The sequence below is a fragment of the Hyperolius riggenbachi genome, chromosome 3, assembly GCF_040937935.1.
Source record: "Hyperolius riggenbachi isolate aHypRig1 chromosome 3, aHypRig1.pri, whole genome shotgun sequence".
NCBI classification, from domain to species: Eukaryota; Metazoa; Chordata; class Amphibia; order Anura; family Hyperoliidae; genus Hyperolius; species Hyperolius riggenbachi.
Genome location: NC_090648.1, coordinates 429,939,302 through 429,957,246, shown reverse-complemented (window position 1 = coordinate 429,957,246; position 17,945 = coordinate 429,939,302). Strand labels below are relative to the sequence as shown.

Here is a 17,945-nt window from a genome sequence, read left to right as displayed (position 1 = left end):
AGCATCCTGGGCCTCCATAACACCTGAGCAGTGCCACAGGCTGATGGCTTTAAGCTCATCCAGAGTGTTGGGTCTTGCGTCTCTCACTAGTAAATGGTTAACTGACCATGGTATTACTGTGCTTAATTGGCCTGCCAACTCTCCTAACCTGAACCCCATAGAGAATTTGTGGGATATTGTGAAGAGAAAGTCGAGAGACGCAAGACCCAACACTCTGGATGAGCTTAAGGCCGCTAGCGAAGCATCCTGGGCCTCCACAACACCTGAGCAGTGCCACAGGCTGATTGCCTCCATGCCACGCCGCATTGAAGCAGTGATTTCTGCAAAAGGATTCCAGACCAAGTATTGAGTGCACAACTGAACATAATTATTTGAAGGTTGACTTTTTTTGTTTTAAAAACACTTTTCTTTTATTGGTCGGATGAAATATGCTAATTTTTTGAGATAGGAAATTTGGGTTTTCATGAGCTGTATGCCAAAATCATCAATAAGAAAAACAATAAAATGCTTGAACTACTTCAGTTGTGTGTATTTGAATCTAAAATATATGAAAGTCTAATGTTTATCAGTACATTACAGAAAATAATGAACTTTATCACAATATGCTAATTTTTTGAGAAGATCCTGTATATGGCCCTCAGGCCTCATTCACACCTAAAATCGCAAACGCAAGCGTTTTGCGTTTTTGTGCCCTTTTTTCCCCTCCCAGAGCTCCACTGTGCGCTGCGTTTCTAGTAAAAGCGCTTTTCTAAGCTCTTTTCCAGAGCGGTTTTGGAATTCACTCCCTGACGCAAGTCAGGAAGTGAACTCTTTGACCTGGAAATTGATTCCACAGATTCTGCACAAAGCGATTTCATGAGCATTTGCATTTTTCATATACCTTCCATTGAGGCAAAATCACCTCAAAAATGATACAGGCACCACTTTGCACGACCCGCGCTGATATGAACATTCTCATAGAGATTCATTTCACAAGCGTTTTGTGGGCAATTTTAAAAATCTCCTGCGCTTGAAAAAAGGCTGAAAACGCCCCTAGTGTGAGCGAGCCCTCAAGGACTGGAGTTAAACAGCCCTGTAGACAGATCAGGATTTGTACTCTTTGCTCCCCTAAGCCAAATTACTAGCAGCCCCGTTCCCATGTGCAGCCCCTGTTCCATATTTAACTATTATTAATTAAGTAGCAGCCCTCCCCTTCCATCTGTAGTACCCAATTCCATGTACACTATGTACAGCAGCCCTTTTCTTTGCACCTACACAAATGCAAAGTCCTCTATCATATGCAATAATCCACTCTTGCATGTGCTGCAACCACCTTTCGAGCAGTTGCCCTAGGCCATAGCCTAAATGGCCTTTGTAGAGGTCAGGATGTACTGTCAGAGCAAATAGCGGTTACATAAAATGATAGCAGACCATTCCACTCATCTGTATACTATTGCCTGATGTCTGTGTCCCTCACACCAGCTGTTGCTTCTGCCTTTGACGCCACTGCTTCTGTTCCATTGCATCACTGCTAACATGTATTGTAACCTAAGCGCTTTCCCTCTTTCTTGCCTACCATTGGCTGGTCCTTCTGTCAATCATTTATCAGGAATAAACTCCAGATACTGAACTGTCACTTTCTCCTTCTGTGATGTGATTCTGTTATATTTTATCTTTGCAATGCATCACCAGAAACTAGAGCATTCCCACCCCACCTTGCATGATATTGGCTGGCTTCCTTGTCACTCACTTCCCAGTAACAGATCATTACTGATGAGAGCTGTCCCCCCCCCCCCCCCCCCATTCTCCTGTGGCTCTGTTAGGGCCTTCTTACACTGTAAAATCAATAATGATTTTTCTAACCTAGACATAGTGGTCTCTTGTGCGTTTTGACACAATTTTTATTCGATCATTCGTCTTCATGCTGGAAATACATTTGAGTTTATTTTGACGATTCTGGCAGAAGGGAAAAACAAAACAGGGAAATCACAAGAAAGCACAGCGTTTGGTCTGCGATTTTCTTGTGTTCCCATCGACTTGACTTTCACCCAAATGCAAGAAATGCAGCATATAAGTGCACTTGTGGCAAAAGATTTCTTTGTGTTTGTATTAAAGTCTAGATTTGCACTCTCTGCTTGAAGCAGCTGGTTAGTGTACTGGTTGTCTACATGTTAGGTTGATATGGCTCTGTAAAATGTATAAGCTATAGGCTTGCTGTATACCAACGGTTCTGCATGTAAGCCTGGCTTCGGGGGCATAAAGAGATAATCCACATATTCAGAAGTGAACATCAGGGGAAACCACAGTTGCTCACTTAAAGCTGAATTATCGCAAAAACTTTCTGTTTTAAGGAAGCAAATTACACTGTTCTGGTTAAAGAAAAACCGTAACCAAGAATTGAACTTCATCCCAATCAGTAGCTGATACCCCCTTTCCCATGAGAAATCTATTCCTTTTCTCAAACGAATTATCGGGAGGCTCTGTATGGCTCATATTGCTGTGAAACCCCTCCCACGGAAAACTGTGAGGACAATGGTCCTGGCAGTTTCCTGTCTGTGAACCTCGTTGCATTGTGGGAAATAGCTGTTTAGGCCCCATTCACATCTGAGCGGGAATCGCATGATTCCCGCTCACCGCAAACCGCTAGCGGTTTTTAAAATCGCTTAGCACATGGTTTACTATGGCAGTGTTCTCACTGCCATGATCGCGGGCGTTTAGTGATAATCGCAAATGCGTTACATGCAGCGTTTTGGCTGCGATTCTTGAGTGATCACGATTAGCATGTATAGAATCGCTACTTGCGATCGCTCCCAAACGCTACTGTGCCTAGTGTTTTTTCCACGTTTATCACGGAAAAATCACTCCCGCAAAACGCTAGCGGTAATCGCTAGCGTTTTGTGATTTTAGATGTGTGTTGTTTCCAACTGCCAAAAAAGCAAGCAGCAGCTACTTCCACTGACATCACCTGCCAGGAGTAAAAATGTCACCATGTGATAAATGTCAGGATGTAAATCAGGGAGAGGAAAAATTTTACAACGGGCAAACACTGACTAAATCATTTATACACAATTATTGTACAAATGAAGCACTTTTTATTACATTATTTTCATTGGAGTTCCTCGTTAAGGGCACCACTACTGACACAGGAAACAACAAGTGTTTGAATCCTGGGTGGAACCAGTACCTAACTAGTAAGGAGTCCTTGGACAAGGTTCCCTTACGCCCCAGGGCGGCCTACTGAGTGTGTCTCTATGTGGCTGCAGCTTTCAGGCGCTTTGAGTCTAACAGGAGAAAATCATTCTACAAATCTTAGCATTTCATTTACAGAGACGTCCGAATCAGCAGTCTTGTTGCTATGGCTGCACAGATTGAACTATAATTACTTTGCTGAAGCTCCGATTTCACAATTGCTGTGCTGTAATTACTGCTATGGCAAGATGCTACATGCTGTGATCACGCCTGCTGGATAAAGATTTTAAAGTGATGTTGAACTAAAGAGTTTAGTAAACTGAAACAGTGCTGGATGGACTGCTGAACACAGATTGGTGGTTTCCGGGTGTGCGAGGGAGCAACAATTTATTCACTGATAATTTCAACAGAGTGACTCTTCAGGGAATAATCTATTAATCTCCTCACATGCTAATGCTTAACCTCTTATTCATTAGGCTTCTAGACTAGTATTAAACTATACTTACCTTTTCTTTTCCTCTGATTCTATAACTATAATTGATAACATGTAACCTAATGGCGGCCAAACATTACCTGATGGCCACTAAATCATGTATCTGATTGATCCCTCTCTGATTGAATCTCTTACCTGCCCACACAATACACACTGATTTTCAATAGATTTTAGCATGAAATCTACCTAGCCTGCCAAAGGGCCGGTGATGAGTATGGAAGCAGCATAGCTGCATGCAGCGCTAGTCCGGTCTTTACATCATTGCCCCAGGGGGCACCTGTACCTTGTGAGCCCGTCTCATGTATGTGACGCCACCTACATGTGGCAGGTCGAGGGGTAAAGGTACCCCTACCCGCTGCATCGCACACATCACGGGATAAGAGGGACACATTAGGATTGGAGGGAGACCGACCAGAGGAATGGCATTCGTCGTGATATCAAATGTCGCTACCAATGCCCACCCAACTAAGCCCTTTTAAAGCAAGATCTTTCCAGCATGCTAGACTGGCTGTTTTGATCCATTGGGCAGGCATGGTGCAGCATTGATCTCTGCAAGATTCAATCATTATGATCAAATCGGCGAGATACTCTGTGCCACACAGTGAAAAAAAAGGAATGAAGCATAGTTCTAAGTAGGATTGAGACATCCGCTTCTCATGATGTATCATGTGACTTCAGGTACCCTTTAAGACTGATACTACTTTTCTTATCTTCTTTTAAGCCCAATTTCACATGTTAGATGCTAAGAAAGTATCAATGAAAAAACACACCCTGTGAGAAAACTCAGGAGGAAATACAGAGACGTTCGATACCAGGGAACTTTGTAAGGTAAGGAGGTGGCCACAGACATTGAGGTTGACCCATGACTTGGTCCCAATGTTAAATTTTGTCCCACTTTGAATTTGATACTCCTGCTCTAATACATGAACAAGACAAAGTTACAAGTATGTGTAAAAAAGGTTCTTACAGCTTCTGTGTGGACGGGGTGCACTGCGAAGAGGAGGGCGGCGGCCAGCGCTAATCTGCGATCCTCAAACACGGTCACGCTGCACACATAGCAAAGCAGAGAGCTGGCCAGGCCGTGCAAGATGACATTCACCACGTGGAAGTAGAACGGATCCAGGCCCCACAAGAACACATTTATCCTGGACCAAGAATGAGATGATAAATATTAATTCATAACTTCTCATAGACAAGTGAAATACTGAAACATTTACTGCACGTCTTGTACATACATGTCACATAGCTTTCTACACAGCGACGTAACATCAGACCCTGCAAGGGATACAGATGCAGGGGGGCCCAAAAGCAACAGGGGGCCCTGTCCTGAGAGAATGACAACTAAGAGCAAGGAGAGAAAAAAAACTTTCTGCTCTCTGCACAATTGTTCTAATGACTGCATCTGCTCAGCCACTGATAAGGAATCATACAAAGTTTTGCAGATAAAGATTTGTAGACAGTCCCTATTCAGTGTTCAGCAGGGTCTTGTGTACAGCACTGCTCTGCCCCTAGACTTTCTATCCCTCCTATAGTGATGCTTGAGAAGTCTGGGCACACTGAGAAAAAGCTTTCTATTCTCTGCAAAATTGTTCTAATGACTGCATCTGCTCAGACATTGATAACCAATCATACAAAGTTTTGTAGACAAATATTTGTAGACAGTCCCTATTCAGTGTGCAGCAGGGTCTTCTGTAAAGCTTGGAACTGTACCTATTGGTGGGCTTAGTGGGAGGGGGCCCCATCTAAAGTTTTGCAGGGGGGCCCAGTGATTTCTAGTTACGCCCCTGTTTCTACATGCAATCTTTTAGGCTGTGGAGCTGCAGTTTTGTCACATACATGTCACTGGTAAATAACTGTAATCATATCAGGCTAATAGGAGGGACCAGGACTATTATTTATTGAATGTAAAAAGTATCAACATATTACGCATCGCTGGACAATAAATAGGGATACATACAATGTAAACATGGGGTGTCAGAGAGGTAGCACAAGGTTATACATGCAAACAGGGTGTAAGATGCATGATCATGCGATTTTACATATACCCAGTAATTCAAGTCCGAGTTAGTCCATGGGAAGGGTGTCATTGGTAGGGTCGCAAGATCAAAAAGGACACACTAAGGGGGGGGGAGGGGGAGAGACCCTGCCAAAGGCTTACAATCTAAAGGGGAGGGACACATAAGGTAGGGTTGTGGAAAAGGTGCTAGGTTGAGAGAATTAAGGTGTGGTAGACCAGGACTAATGAGTGACAGTGTTGTCATGTGATCTGGGAACAGCGCTGGGGATTGTCAGTACTTCTGTTTGATTTGAAAATCCAAAACTTAGTGCACCTTACTTCAGAAAACAAAAGTATTTAAATAAGACAGAGGGCAGAATATACACAAGTTTAATTTTACAACAGTCCACATCCGTTGCAGAATTGAAAAGCCAATTTGTTTTTAATTCCGCTGTAGCTTCCAACTGTCCCATTTTCAGAGGAGCAGTTCTTTTTAATTTGCCCCTTTTTCAAGACGGATGTACAGATCTGTGTAAATATACAGTATGTTTATATTTTTCTACTGAAATTGATATATTTCTTAGTTTCAAATGTTAAAATGAAGGAAAACTAATGACAATATAAAATTCTGCTTTTGAATTCTTTATGGTATGCATGACTAGGGGTGTGGTGGGGCGTGGTTAGAGGTGTGACGGGTGGATTTCTTAGAGTATCCTTGTGGGCACTGGGCAGCTGGTTCAAATACCAGCCAGGACACTATCTGCAAGGAGTTTGTATGTTCTTCCTGTGTCTGTGTGGGTTTCCTCCTGCATCCCAAATACATACAAATAAGTTACTTGGCTTCCTCCTTCCTTGGCCCTAGACTACAATGAACAATGTGACTATGGAAAGGATTAGATTGTGAGCTCCTCTGATGGACAGTTAGTGACGACTCTGTAAAGCTCTGCAGAAGATGTCAGGGCTATGTAAATACCAAATAATAATAACAATTATCTCAAAAAGGTGGGAGGTACGCTCATGGACACAATGGATTTAAGTGTTCCTTTTACAAACAACCACTCTATTTTGCAGGTTTTTGCAGAATTTATTTTAATCGCTATTTAATTACAGTATACGCCTGCATTGTTGCTGTGAGCTTCCTTCTCGTCAATCACCAACAGAATAATGTAAATGTCTTTTAGTTGTGTGTTCTTTTTGTGTGTGGTCACTTCACCGATATTACAGAAAGATGTAGGCTTTGCTGCCTCTACAAACTGCTACACAGAAAAATACAGATCTCATTTCAAGATGTGTGACACAAAGGCCTGGCAGACATCAATCTCTGCTATTTCCATGTTCAATGACAACAACAGAATTCAATGTGCACTTAATGTTTTCATTAGAATCCAGTGTTCTCCCCAGAATTTTTTTCCAGCCGGGTGGCATGAAAAAGTTGCCGGGTAGGTTGAGATGAAAATGCAGGGCAACTCTGCTTACAGCATAGGAGGAGGTGAGGAGGTGAGCCGATGACAGCCGGGTGGTCACCAAATCTAGCCAGGTGGAGCACCCGGCTAAAAGAGCCTAGGGAGAACACTGCAATCCTACAGCTATACATTGTATGCAATAGGACACAACGTTTCCACTACTGCAGCTCAAAAATACAGACTTTAACCCTGTCACAGACTAGATCGATCTCAGTAAGACTATACTTGCCATTGACAGATAGTCATGGTGTCAACGACTTAAAACAGAGTCATGGCAACATAAATTTCAGCATATCTGTTCTAAAAATAATGTGCCCCTTTGCACATGTTTAGAGGAGATGAGATCAATCACCAGTCACCTATGAACTGCCATAGAGGCCCCCAACCAATGCCACACAGAACTTTCATGCTCACTCATCTCTAACAGCAGCTGCCACCAACAACCTGGAAGGGACCTCTTGAAGACTTCCTGATTCACAACACTGCACCTGGCTGCAGCCATGTGTGATGGAGGTCAAGAGCTATTTGCTGCTCATGTCCATCAATGACAGGAGAATACCAGAGTTATGATCAGACCTTTCTCCTTATATACCAGTATGTACCTGTCACTAGAATTAACCTTTCACTTCCTACCTGTCAATAAAATTTACAGATAAATGACCGCCTGTCACTAGAATCTAACCATCCCTACCTGCATTCCACTACAGTACAACGATCATTGCCTGCCTCACACAAGACTCTAATGGTGGCCACTAATGATCCAATCTTTTTCATCCAATCTTACCAAATCGATGTATTATAAGGGTAAACTGAGTGAATATACTGAATGGATACTTCAGGCAGTTACCTTATATTACATAGAAATGGTAAGATTGGATGAAAAAGATTGGATCATTAGTGGCCACCTTAACAATCATTATCTGTTTGTCCCTGGTATTCTTCACATGTGATGGATATTATCTTTTTGTCAATAGTAATATCTGCCTGTCATTCTTATCTGCTTTATCAATGGTTTAATCTACTTGTCATTGGTAATATCTGCATGCCATTTATTATTGGCAATATCTCATGTCACTGATATCTTTTTATTATTGTTAATATCAGCACATCATTGGTATTTGCCTGTTAAGCATATTTTTTAAGTGACTATAGCCCTGCTTCACTGAATGTTATGTTGCAATAATAACATAAGCGCAATGTATAAAGCACATACGTTGCTCCTATTACATGAGTTGTTGGCTGACCTGGTAAATTCTAGAGCTGACCTGCCCACTTTAAATCAAATGTAAAGCCACTCAACATAAAACAAAAATAAAAGTTACTTAGAGGAAAGGCTCAGATTAAATAATGTATGTTCTGGCTGGCTTGGAAGAGAGGAATTGGCAGGCGGCGGTAACTACAGGAATGTGATCGGTGGCAACAGAGGCAGTGGGGTCCATCCTCTTCTCTCTTCATTTCTACTCTCTTTCTTCTCTTCTCTCTTCACCTCTCTCCCTTCCTCGCACTCCTTACATATCTTCCTGGGTAGAATCGCCACTAAACATATCCCGACTAACGACACTCCTTTATGGAATAAGATAATGTAGACCTCTTTGGTAAGAATAGGCTACTATCCTGGTCTATATGGAGAACACTGGTGCCTGATTCCCCCAGATATATAAAACACAAATATGCTATGGAGGGGCAACCCTGTCTCTCGACCCAGCTATTACTGCTTCCCTTCCCTCATCTGTCTCTTTCTTTTAAGGTTCTCGGTTGCAGGGGCTATATGACGTGGCTGCTATGCTTCTCTAAATTCCAGCTACACAGTGTCAGCATTAGGTTCATAAGAATCCACATCAGAGGTCAAGAACTAAGTTTATGTCTATAGATGCATAATGTTGGATGACGGTATTGATGCATTAGATACAAATGTCTGTAGCCTCTGTATTCTTTTATTATTTTCTGTAACTTTCTTACCAGTGGGCAGGGTTGATTTTAGTGTCTCTACTGGTTGTTGTATTGTTGTTTTGATCATCATTAAAAAGAGTTGTGAAAAAAAAGAGGGAAGGTTCTGGATTTCATAGAACACGGCTGTCCAACTGTCCACCTGCGGGCTGGATGTGGTCCCTGAGCCGCACTCGCTTGCCTGGACTACTTTTTATGTCAGGCCCCCTCCTCTGACAGGCCTACCTTTTGTTTGGGATTGGCTCCGCCCCTGAAGCCAGAACATTGATGCTCTGCCCCATCAAGCTAAATAATCTGCTAGACCCCCCCCCCCCCCCCCCGCGCCCATGAAGTTGGATAGCACTGCCATAGAGCCTTCTGGGTCCTTTCTTTGTGACCTCGGTCCAATGATGTCCCCCATTGAAATTTTACGCCTTTGGGGGTCCTCAGAAGCTCTATGGGATCCATAGTCTTTCCTCTCCATAGGTGTGTATCAAACTTTTTTTTTTAACAGGCTTTAGTTTTTCAGCAACTGGACAGTACAATCCCAGCACTAATGGCAGAGGAACAAAAGCAGATTGCTTACAGGGTATGGAGTCAGGTAGCCCTGAAAGAAGGACCTCTGTAGGTAGGTTTTGGAGTGTAGGTGGTTTATAAAACAAGGGGGGGGAAATCCTGAGATTGAGCTTTAAATTAAACACTATTATGTCTGTAAACTAATCTATCTCTCTAGTTATCTCCTGGCATTGATACAGAGCAGTCAGCCAGCTGGCTGGAGAGCGTGTTGAAAATTTCTGCAGGTGATAGTTTCAAAGAGGCTGAAAATAAAGGTGTAAATTAGTTGTTATTCCTGTGAAGTACTCAATCCAGATTTTCGCGCACCAGTGCGCACTGTTTAGAATTCACTCAACAAGTCTGTTTAATGTCTTTGCAGCTCCACATAAGCATCTTCAAATGATATGAATTCCTCTGATTCTCAGATGAGAAGAAATGCTGGCTTTGTCCGTCAGATTAACATTCTCACACAGGCCTGTTTCCTCTCCGGGAGGGAATCATGTTACATATTTGCAGCAAGCAGAAAAGCGCAGCTTTGATAGCATGTTTGCATTTACTGTGCGGGTTTTGTTCTAATTTAAGCATGAAAGCGCCCATTGTGATCTGGCCACAGATGTCTGGGCTATATATGTAGCACAAGCCGTTCGACCGCCTCTCCTAGGCACACCGGTTCATTCCAGGCCTGACGCCTTCATTATTCATGCTATAGCTGATCTCCAGCTAAGCAGCCAAAACTCACATCTATAATACATGGATTACCTGGTTGGTGAAACTGTCCAATATACGGTATATGTAATTTGAGTGTTTCAGCCTTGGGATGCTCCTACCCCTGCTGCACTGCATAGTCAGAGAGATCTTCCCACCGACTACTTGAGTGACCTGCTCACCTAGGGCTGGATTTGTACTCTTTACCGCCCAAGGCCACTGTCAGCAGCCGCCCCCCTTCAGTATAGATATCCAGATACCCCCCCCCCCCCCTCAGTATAGGTAGCCAGTTGACCCGTTCCCTTCACCCCCTCCAGTTAAAATAGCTTGATGCCCCTTCCCTCCCTCCAGTATAGGTATCCCGTTGCCCCCTCCCTCATAAGTAGCCAAGGGGCTAGGGAGGGGCTAGCCTGATGATGCCCCTCCCTCTAGTATAGGTAGCCAGGTGTCCCTTCCCTTCCTCCTAGTATAGCATGCTGCCCACCCGCCCTTGATCCTGTGGTGCCCTAGGCCATGGCCTATGTGGCCTTGGCTTAAATCCGGCCCTGTGCTCACCTCAAGCCTAGGTAGTGGTCTAGGTTAGGTAGAAGCTGCACAGCACTAGTGATGTCCTTTCTGTATTTACTCATATCCCTAATTCACAGTCCACCACAGTGTGATGTCAGGACCTGACAGTTTCCTATCTATGAACCTGCTGCATTGTGGAAAATAACGTATGTTTCCAGCTACCAAGCAACCAGTATCTCCCTCTGTGTATATGTATAGCTATAAAAAACCGTTTAGCCTATCGCAATGTTAGTGAGTGTGGTTACAAATAATAGCATTTGGTGCTGTTAAGTTTTTTCATGTCTGCCAGTAGTAAAGATGATGTGCAGACTGATTGTGGATCAAACATGAACAAATTACACTGCAAATATCAATCATTTATTGATCTCTCTTCTATTTTTAACTTGATGTATTGATTTATTTTTTTCCCCTTTTCGCGAAAGTTCCTTTTTACACAAACAAAAAACAATCAATAATATCTCTATAACCTCCACATAACACATTAATAAAGGCCAGGGCTCCCCACACACACACATATACACAGTGATACGCCATACGCAAAAGAAGCTCCAGTGATGATGCCACACTGGGATCCCTAACTGAGGCTTAGCCATTTTTAGGAGGAAAACCTCCATGTCATCACAGCAGGACTGCCTCATGATGTCACAAAATGTGGTCGGTGGCCATGGTACACGTGTCATCCAGCAACCACCTTCACCACTTATTATCAGAAGGGGAAAGTGATTGATTGGGATGAAGCAGCAGAGGGGTGCCCCATAGTGGGTTGTTGTACACGGAGCTTGGGGTGTTGGCATGGCTGGTCTGCCACTAAGTCTCCCTCCCAGTACCGGTGCTCAGAGGATCCAAGCAGACCACTTACAGAGTGGGATACTGTGAACCGTGAAGTTAAGGACATTCATAGGTGACCATGTAGGTTTAGAGAGGATCATCTTTAGGCTAGGGAAGGTTCAGGAAAGTAAAATCCAAATCCTGCAATTAGACATTATCACTTTCAAACATATTAGGATGATTGTCAGCCCTGCACTGTATAAAGGAATGCAACCGGATGGTCTGAAAATGCAGACACTGGAATATTTGGGCCCATTTCCAATGATTGCGAAATCACAATCTGAAACCAATGCAGTTCAATGGAGTAATTTCCATTTTATGCGGCTTTCCAATTGCGTTGCAGAAAAAAAATATGGACTGCATCCTGCAGATTTCCACCACACATTGGCCAGCATGCAAAGCGCAATTAATGAAAGGTCCTGCATGCGAATGCAAATTTATTTTCACATCTAACATGCTTCTTCCTGTTTCCTGTGTTGCCACAGTGATGTCTTGTTGCTTAAAAACACGGACACGAAAATGGACACGAAAATCCCCAAAAAAACTCATGCGTTTTCACAATTTGGCATTAAAAACGTACGTCCACAACCATCCTCAAAATGCATGAGAGACAGTGGAAATGGGCCCTTAGTGTGCCAGTACCCTCTATGAGATTGACCTTGCTGCTCTGCGACAAATAAGACAAATAACATTTTTATATTGCGTTTTTCTCCTGGCAGACTCAAAGCGCCAGAGCTGCAGCCACTAGGACACACAAATCAAATCAAAACAAAGATAGCTTTATTGGCATGACCAAGCTTCAATACAGTCATTGCCAAAGCAGGAAGAATGGGAGGACATGGGATGGGGTGGGGGTGCAGTGAGTTAGCAGTTCATGGACATTTGGGGGGGGGGGTGGAGTTTACAGTTCATGTATGCTCCTCTCAGCATATATGCAGTAGCAGTGTTAGGGAGACTTGCTTATGGACTCCTTATTGAATAGGTGCTGGCTTACTGAACAGGCAGAGCCAAGATTTGTCTCCTGTGTCAGAGGCAGAGCCCTTAACCAGTACACCATCCAGCCACAGTGGATATGTGGACCCCATAATCTTATTTTTTTGTGTGAATCCTCTGGCTATCTGTGAGTTGGAGCTCAGGCCTCTTTATATTTGATGCACAGCTGAGAGGGTAGTGACCCGGATTTACCTCACAGGAGCCTATATGCACAGATGTCCTGGCACGTTACACTTTGCCTTCCATGAATTTACAATCACCCACCAAACTGCACCATAAGTGTGCTGGCTGGCCCAGCTGCCACCTCTCCCCACCTTACCCTGCCCATCATAGGTAGCTACAGGTGCCCCCTAGTATCAGGTACCCAGTAGTACCCTCAATATTAAGTAGCTAGAGGTATCCCCAAGTATTATGTAGCTAGAGGAACCTTAGTAGTAGGTAGCTAAAGAAACCTCATTATTACCATAAGTAGCTAGAGGTGCCCCTGACTGAAAGAAGATCTTGCCAGTGGAACTCCAAGAGCTGGGTGAGTAACCTCTCATTTACTCTTTCATCAGGACTCTGCATAGGGAAGGAAGGAGGCACTGGGGGAGGGGAGTGAGCCGCCTTTCCATCATCAAGTGCCTGTAGGCACGTGCCTACAGTGCCTAATGGTAAATCCGGCCCTGGTTGTGAGGCTGCACAGGATATTGCACAGATGCTATGGAAACAGTATCAAATTAGAAGAAAAGAGTGCTCGTTGATCAGTGAGATTTTTGATGCCCCCCAATCAAAGATTCTATCAACTATCTCAAACCGGTGCTGTTACATCAGTTAGTAGAGGCTGGAGAATTAAAAACGAACTACAGGATAACGCAGAGAAAAAGAGTTGTGTCCATTGATGGGAATAGTTACGTTAAATAAAAATATCGTTTTACTTTTGTTTGTCTGCTTATTTCCCTGCAGAGGTTGTAAAAAAAAATCCAGGAGCAGACTTACCTGGAGGCTGCTCATGGGTGAAGCTCATAAGCTGGGAAAGTTAGGGCCTGTTTCTACTACTAAGTGATGCAAATGCAGCTACCTAGCCGCATCGCATCACTTCCGCCGCCGGCCGCATCACTTCCGAATCTCCCGATGCGGAAGTGTATTGGAGGAGATGGGACGTGGCTGCGGGCGGACGCGGCCTTGCGAGAATCTGCAGCATGCTGCAGATTCTCGGATCGCTCCGCGCCGCTCCGCACAACATGCACACAGTGGAAACCCTTCCATTGCCGTGCATGTGTTTCAGGACACCTGCGGTGCAATGCGGCTATGTAGCTGAATCACACCGCTCCTAGTGGAAACAGGATCTAAGCCAAGTGTACTCCAGTCATGACAGGATATAAACTTCTTAGAGCAGAGTGACAGTTTTCTGTGAGTTCGACTAACATGGTCTACAGGAGCTGCTGTATGTGAATTGACAGAGAAGCCTTTCCTGCAGCCATAAGAGTCAGGTGCTGCTTGGTTTCAGAGTTCTAACTAGCTACTTCAACTTCCACTATTGATTCTGATGTACAGTGAGTTGCAAAAGTATTCAGCCCCCTTGAAGTTTTCCACATTTTGTCACATTACTGCCACAAACATGCATCAATTTTACTGGAATTCCACGTGAAAGACCAATACAAAGTGGTGTACATGTGAGAACTTCTCACATGTACACCACTTTGTATTCTCACTGAGAAGTGGATCGAAAATCATACATCATTTCAAACATTTTTTACAAATAAATAACTGCAAAGTGGGGTGTGCGTAATTATTCGGCCCACTGAGTCAATACTTTGTAGAACCACCTTTTGCTGCAATTACAGCTGCCAGTCTTTTAGGGTATGTCTCTACCAGCTTTGCACATCTAGAGACTGAAATCCTTGCCCATTCTTCTTTGCAAACCAGCTCCAGCTCAGTCAGATTAGATGGACAGCGTTTGTGAACAGCAGTTTTCAGATCTTGCCAAAGATTCTCGATTGTATTTAGATCTGGACTTTGACTGGGCCATTCTAACACATAGATATGTTTTGTTTTAAACCATTCCATTGTTGCCCTGGCTTTATGTTTAGGGTCATTGTCCTGCTGAAAGGTGAACCTCCGCCCCAGTCTCAAGTCTTTTGCAGTATTCAAGAGGTTTTCTTCCAAGTTTGCCCTGTATTTGGCTCCATCCATCTTCCCATCAACTCTGACCAGCTTCCCTGTCCCTGCTGAAGAGATGCACCCCCAGAGCATGATGCTGCCACCACCATATTTGACAGTGGGGATGGTGTGTTCAGAGTGATGTGCAGTGTTAGTTTTCTGCCACACATAGCGTTTTACATTTTGGCCAAAAAGTTCCATTTTGGTCTCATCTGACCAGAGCACCTTCTTCCACATGGTTGCTGTGTCCCCCACATGGCTTGCGGCAAACTGCAAACAGGACTTCTTTTGCTTTCGTTTAACAATGCCTTTCTTCTTGCCACTCTTCCATAAAGGCCAACTTTGTACAGTGCATGACTAATAGTTGTCCTATGGACAGAGTCTCCCACCTGAGCTGTAGATCTCTGCAGCTCGTCCAGAGTCATCATGGGCCTCTTGACTGCATTTCTGATCAGCGCTCTCCTTGTTCGGCCTGTGAGTTTAGGTGGATGGCCTTGTCTTGGTAGGTTTACAGTTTTGCCATACTCCTTCCATTTCTGAATGATCGCTTGAACAGTGATCCGTGGGATGTTCAAGGCTTTGGAAATCTTTTTGTAGCCTAAGCCTGCTTTAAATTTCTCAATAACTTGATCTCTGACCTGTCTTGTGTGTTCTTTGGACTTCACGGTGTTGTTGCTCCCAATATTCTCTAAGACAACCTCCGAGGCCCTCACAGAGCAGCTGTATTTGTACTGACATTAGATTACACACAGGTGCACTGTATTTAGTCATTAGCACTCATCAGGCAATGTCTATAGGCAACTGACTGCACTCAGATCAAAGAGGGCCGAATAATTATGCACACACCACTTTGCAGTTATTTATTTGTAAAAAATGTTTGGAATCATGTATGATTTTCGTTCCACTTCTCATGTGTACACCACTTTGTGTTGGTCTTTCATGTGGAATTCCAATAAAATTGATGCATGTTTGTGGCAGTGATATGACAAAATGTGGAAAACTTAAAGGGGGCCGAATACTTTTGCAACCCACTGTAATTTATGATATGAACATGCACCAGTATTGGTGATATCTTAAACCACTCATCAACAATGTCTGAATGTATTTGTATTGCCGGACATATTGAATGTAGGGAGTTTTGAACCGAACACGTCCAATGCAGCGCAGGAGATTTGGGCGCAGCGGGTGCCACCATAGACCGTAATAGGAATTACAGCTATAGCAGCGCAAAGCAACTTTGGTGCCATCAGAAGACGGAGCTGAAGTTACTTTTAAAACACTGTAATTCGGCCACCAGCAATAGCTGGAAGCCGAATTACATTATTCCCCACCATCCACGTCAACCTGGACTGGTGCAGGAGCAGGGTAAGCCGTATATCGGCTGTATCCAGCGCCCGAGTCTCCTGGAGGCAATTTCATCCGTACACGTTTTGAACCTCTCATGTATCTATGTTCCTCACTATTTGATTTGTACGTTATGTGTAGCACTAAGGAAAATGCTGGCGATATATATAAAAAATAGTAATAATGCCTATATTCCGCACCCAGGAGGAGAAAAAGACAGGCAGCCCCTTTCCTGACGCTTAACCCTAAACCCCCCCCATTTTTTTGTTAACCCCTTCCTGAAACCTTATCTTAACCCCCCCCACTTCCTAATGTCTATTCCTATCCTCCACCCTTAATATTAACTTCATTCCTGCTGGGTAATGTGAACCTTCTATCCCCAACAAGTACAGATAACCTCCCCTATCCTATTAACTAAAGCTATCCATTCTAATGTTTAACTAGCCCTTATCAATACTCACCTTTCATCGACCAATTCAGCTTCTGCATTTGGCACCCAGTGAACCTCCATTTCCTGATAATATCCTCTTTGATGATGACCACACAAGCTATGACTTAAGGCTAAGTTATTCCCAATATGCGTGAGCTGTTTTGACTGACGATTTGATGTTCTAAATACAGATTAGACTTTTTTGCTATCCAGTGCAGCGGATTATCCTTTTCTCCTTGTCTTGGCTAGCCTGTAATCGGGCTCCTGGAGTACTACAGCCATAGAGAGTTGTACCAACCCGTTTCCAACGCTGACCACATGCCTAGATGTCTGAATCCTCTGTGCAGAATGAATCTGCTCCTCCCCTGAATGGAGGGTAGAGTTCCCCTTCAGCATGGCCCATTTCCCATCAGTTAATGTAACAAAACCTACTAGGAGTGTAACAGGAGAGAGCTTTGCAGGGCCTCAGAAGAAAGGCCTCTGTTATTCCGAGCTGACTGAGAAGCAGAGGGGGAAGAGAGTGTTTATACGACAAGGCTTACATCTGAAACTGTTTTAGCCAGAGCCATGCTATTGGGGTAATAAAAAAATGTGAGCTTTGTTTACAGAACTCCCCTGTCAGCCTTCCCAAGTGCTTGTCACGGTGTGCATTTCTGAAATGTCTTCAGGAAGAAACCACAGAGGCCCACAATGCCAGCTGCCGCCACCGGGGCATCATTACAGTAAAAATTATAGCTGTTCTGCCCAGAATTAAGGATTCATTTTTTTTGCAGGAGGCAGGAGAGTTAAACCACCTTCTGGTCTGCTCGGTCTCTGAGGGAGTGCTGAGGTGAGAGCTTTATGCTTGACTTCCCAGGTCTGCAGCATTCCGAGGCCTTTACACAAGGTTCCTGCACTCCCCACTGGGTTATTAATTTTGTTTATGTTGAAAAGAATGTAGCAGCAGGCAGTGAACACCATATACTCCACAGTGGTTGGGAACCAGGCCAGGAACTATGGGAAGGGGGGGGGGGGGGGGTCTCCCTATTGAGGTCTTCAGAAGGTATAATTCTGGACTCCACCTACAAACGATATACCAGTTTTTCAATGACAACAAGATCAATTTCTGATCCGTACCTTTAAATTGTACCTCCCACCACAGATATTGGCCAGGCTGAAGTTCAGTAGCTTATTATTTTTAAAGACTGTTTTCATTATTTACTGATATTTTCAACCTCACACAACTGCATGAGTTTCTTCACTGTTCCTGCCAGACACCACTTTCTGACTTTGCTCCTTTTGCAATATCTAGGTTAGAGCAAAGCATTGCTGGATTAAAAACTTCCACGTTATTTC

General features: G+C 43.8%; 1 protein-coding gene across 3 annotated transcripts in view; it reads right to left on the bottom strand.

Annotated features, from left to right (window-relative positions):
* Positions 1-17,945, bottom strand: part of TMTC1 (transmembrane O-mannosyltransferase targeting cadherins 1) — an 87,933-nt gene that overhangs the window by 59,805 nt on the left and 10,183 nt on the right. For all 3 annotated transcript variants that reach the window (XM_068277626.1, XM_068277627.1, XM_068277628.1), the window contains exon 3: positions 4,629-4,806. In XM_068277626.1, coding sequence (XP_068133727.1) covers positions 4,629-4,806 — 178 coding nt within the window. The remainder of the gene's footprint in view (positions 1-4,628; positions 4,807-17,945) is intronic.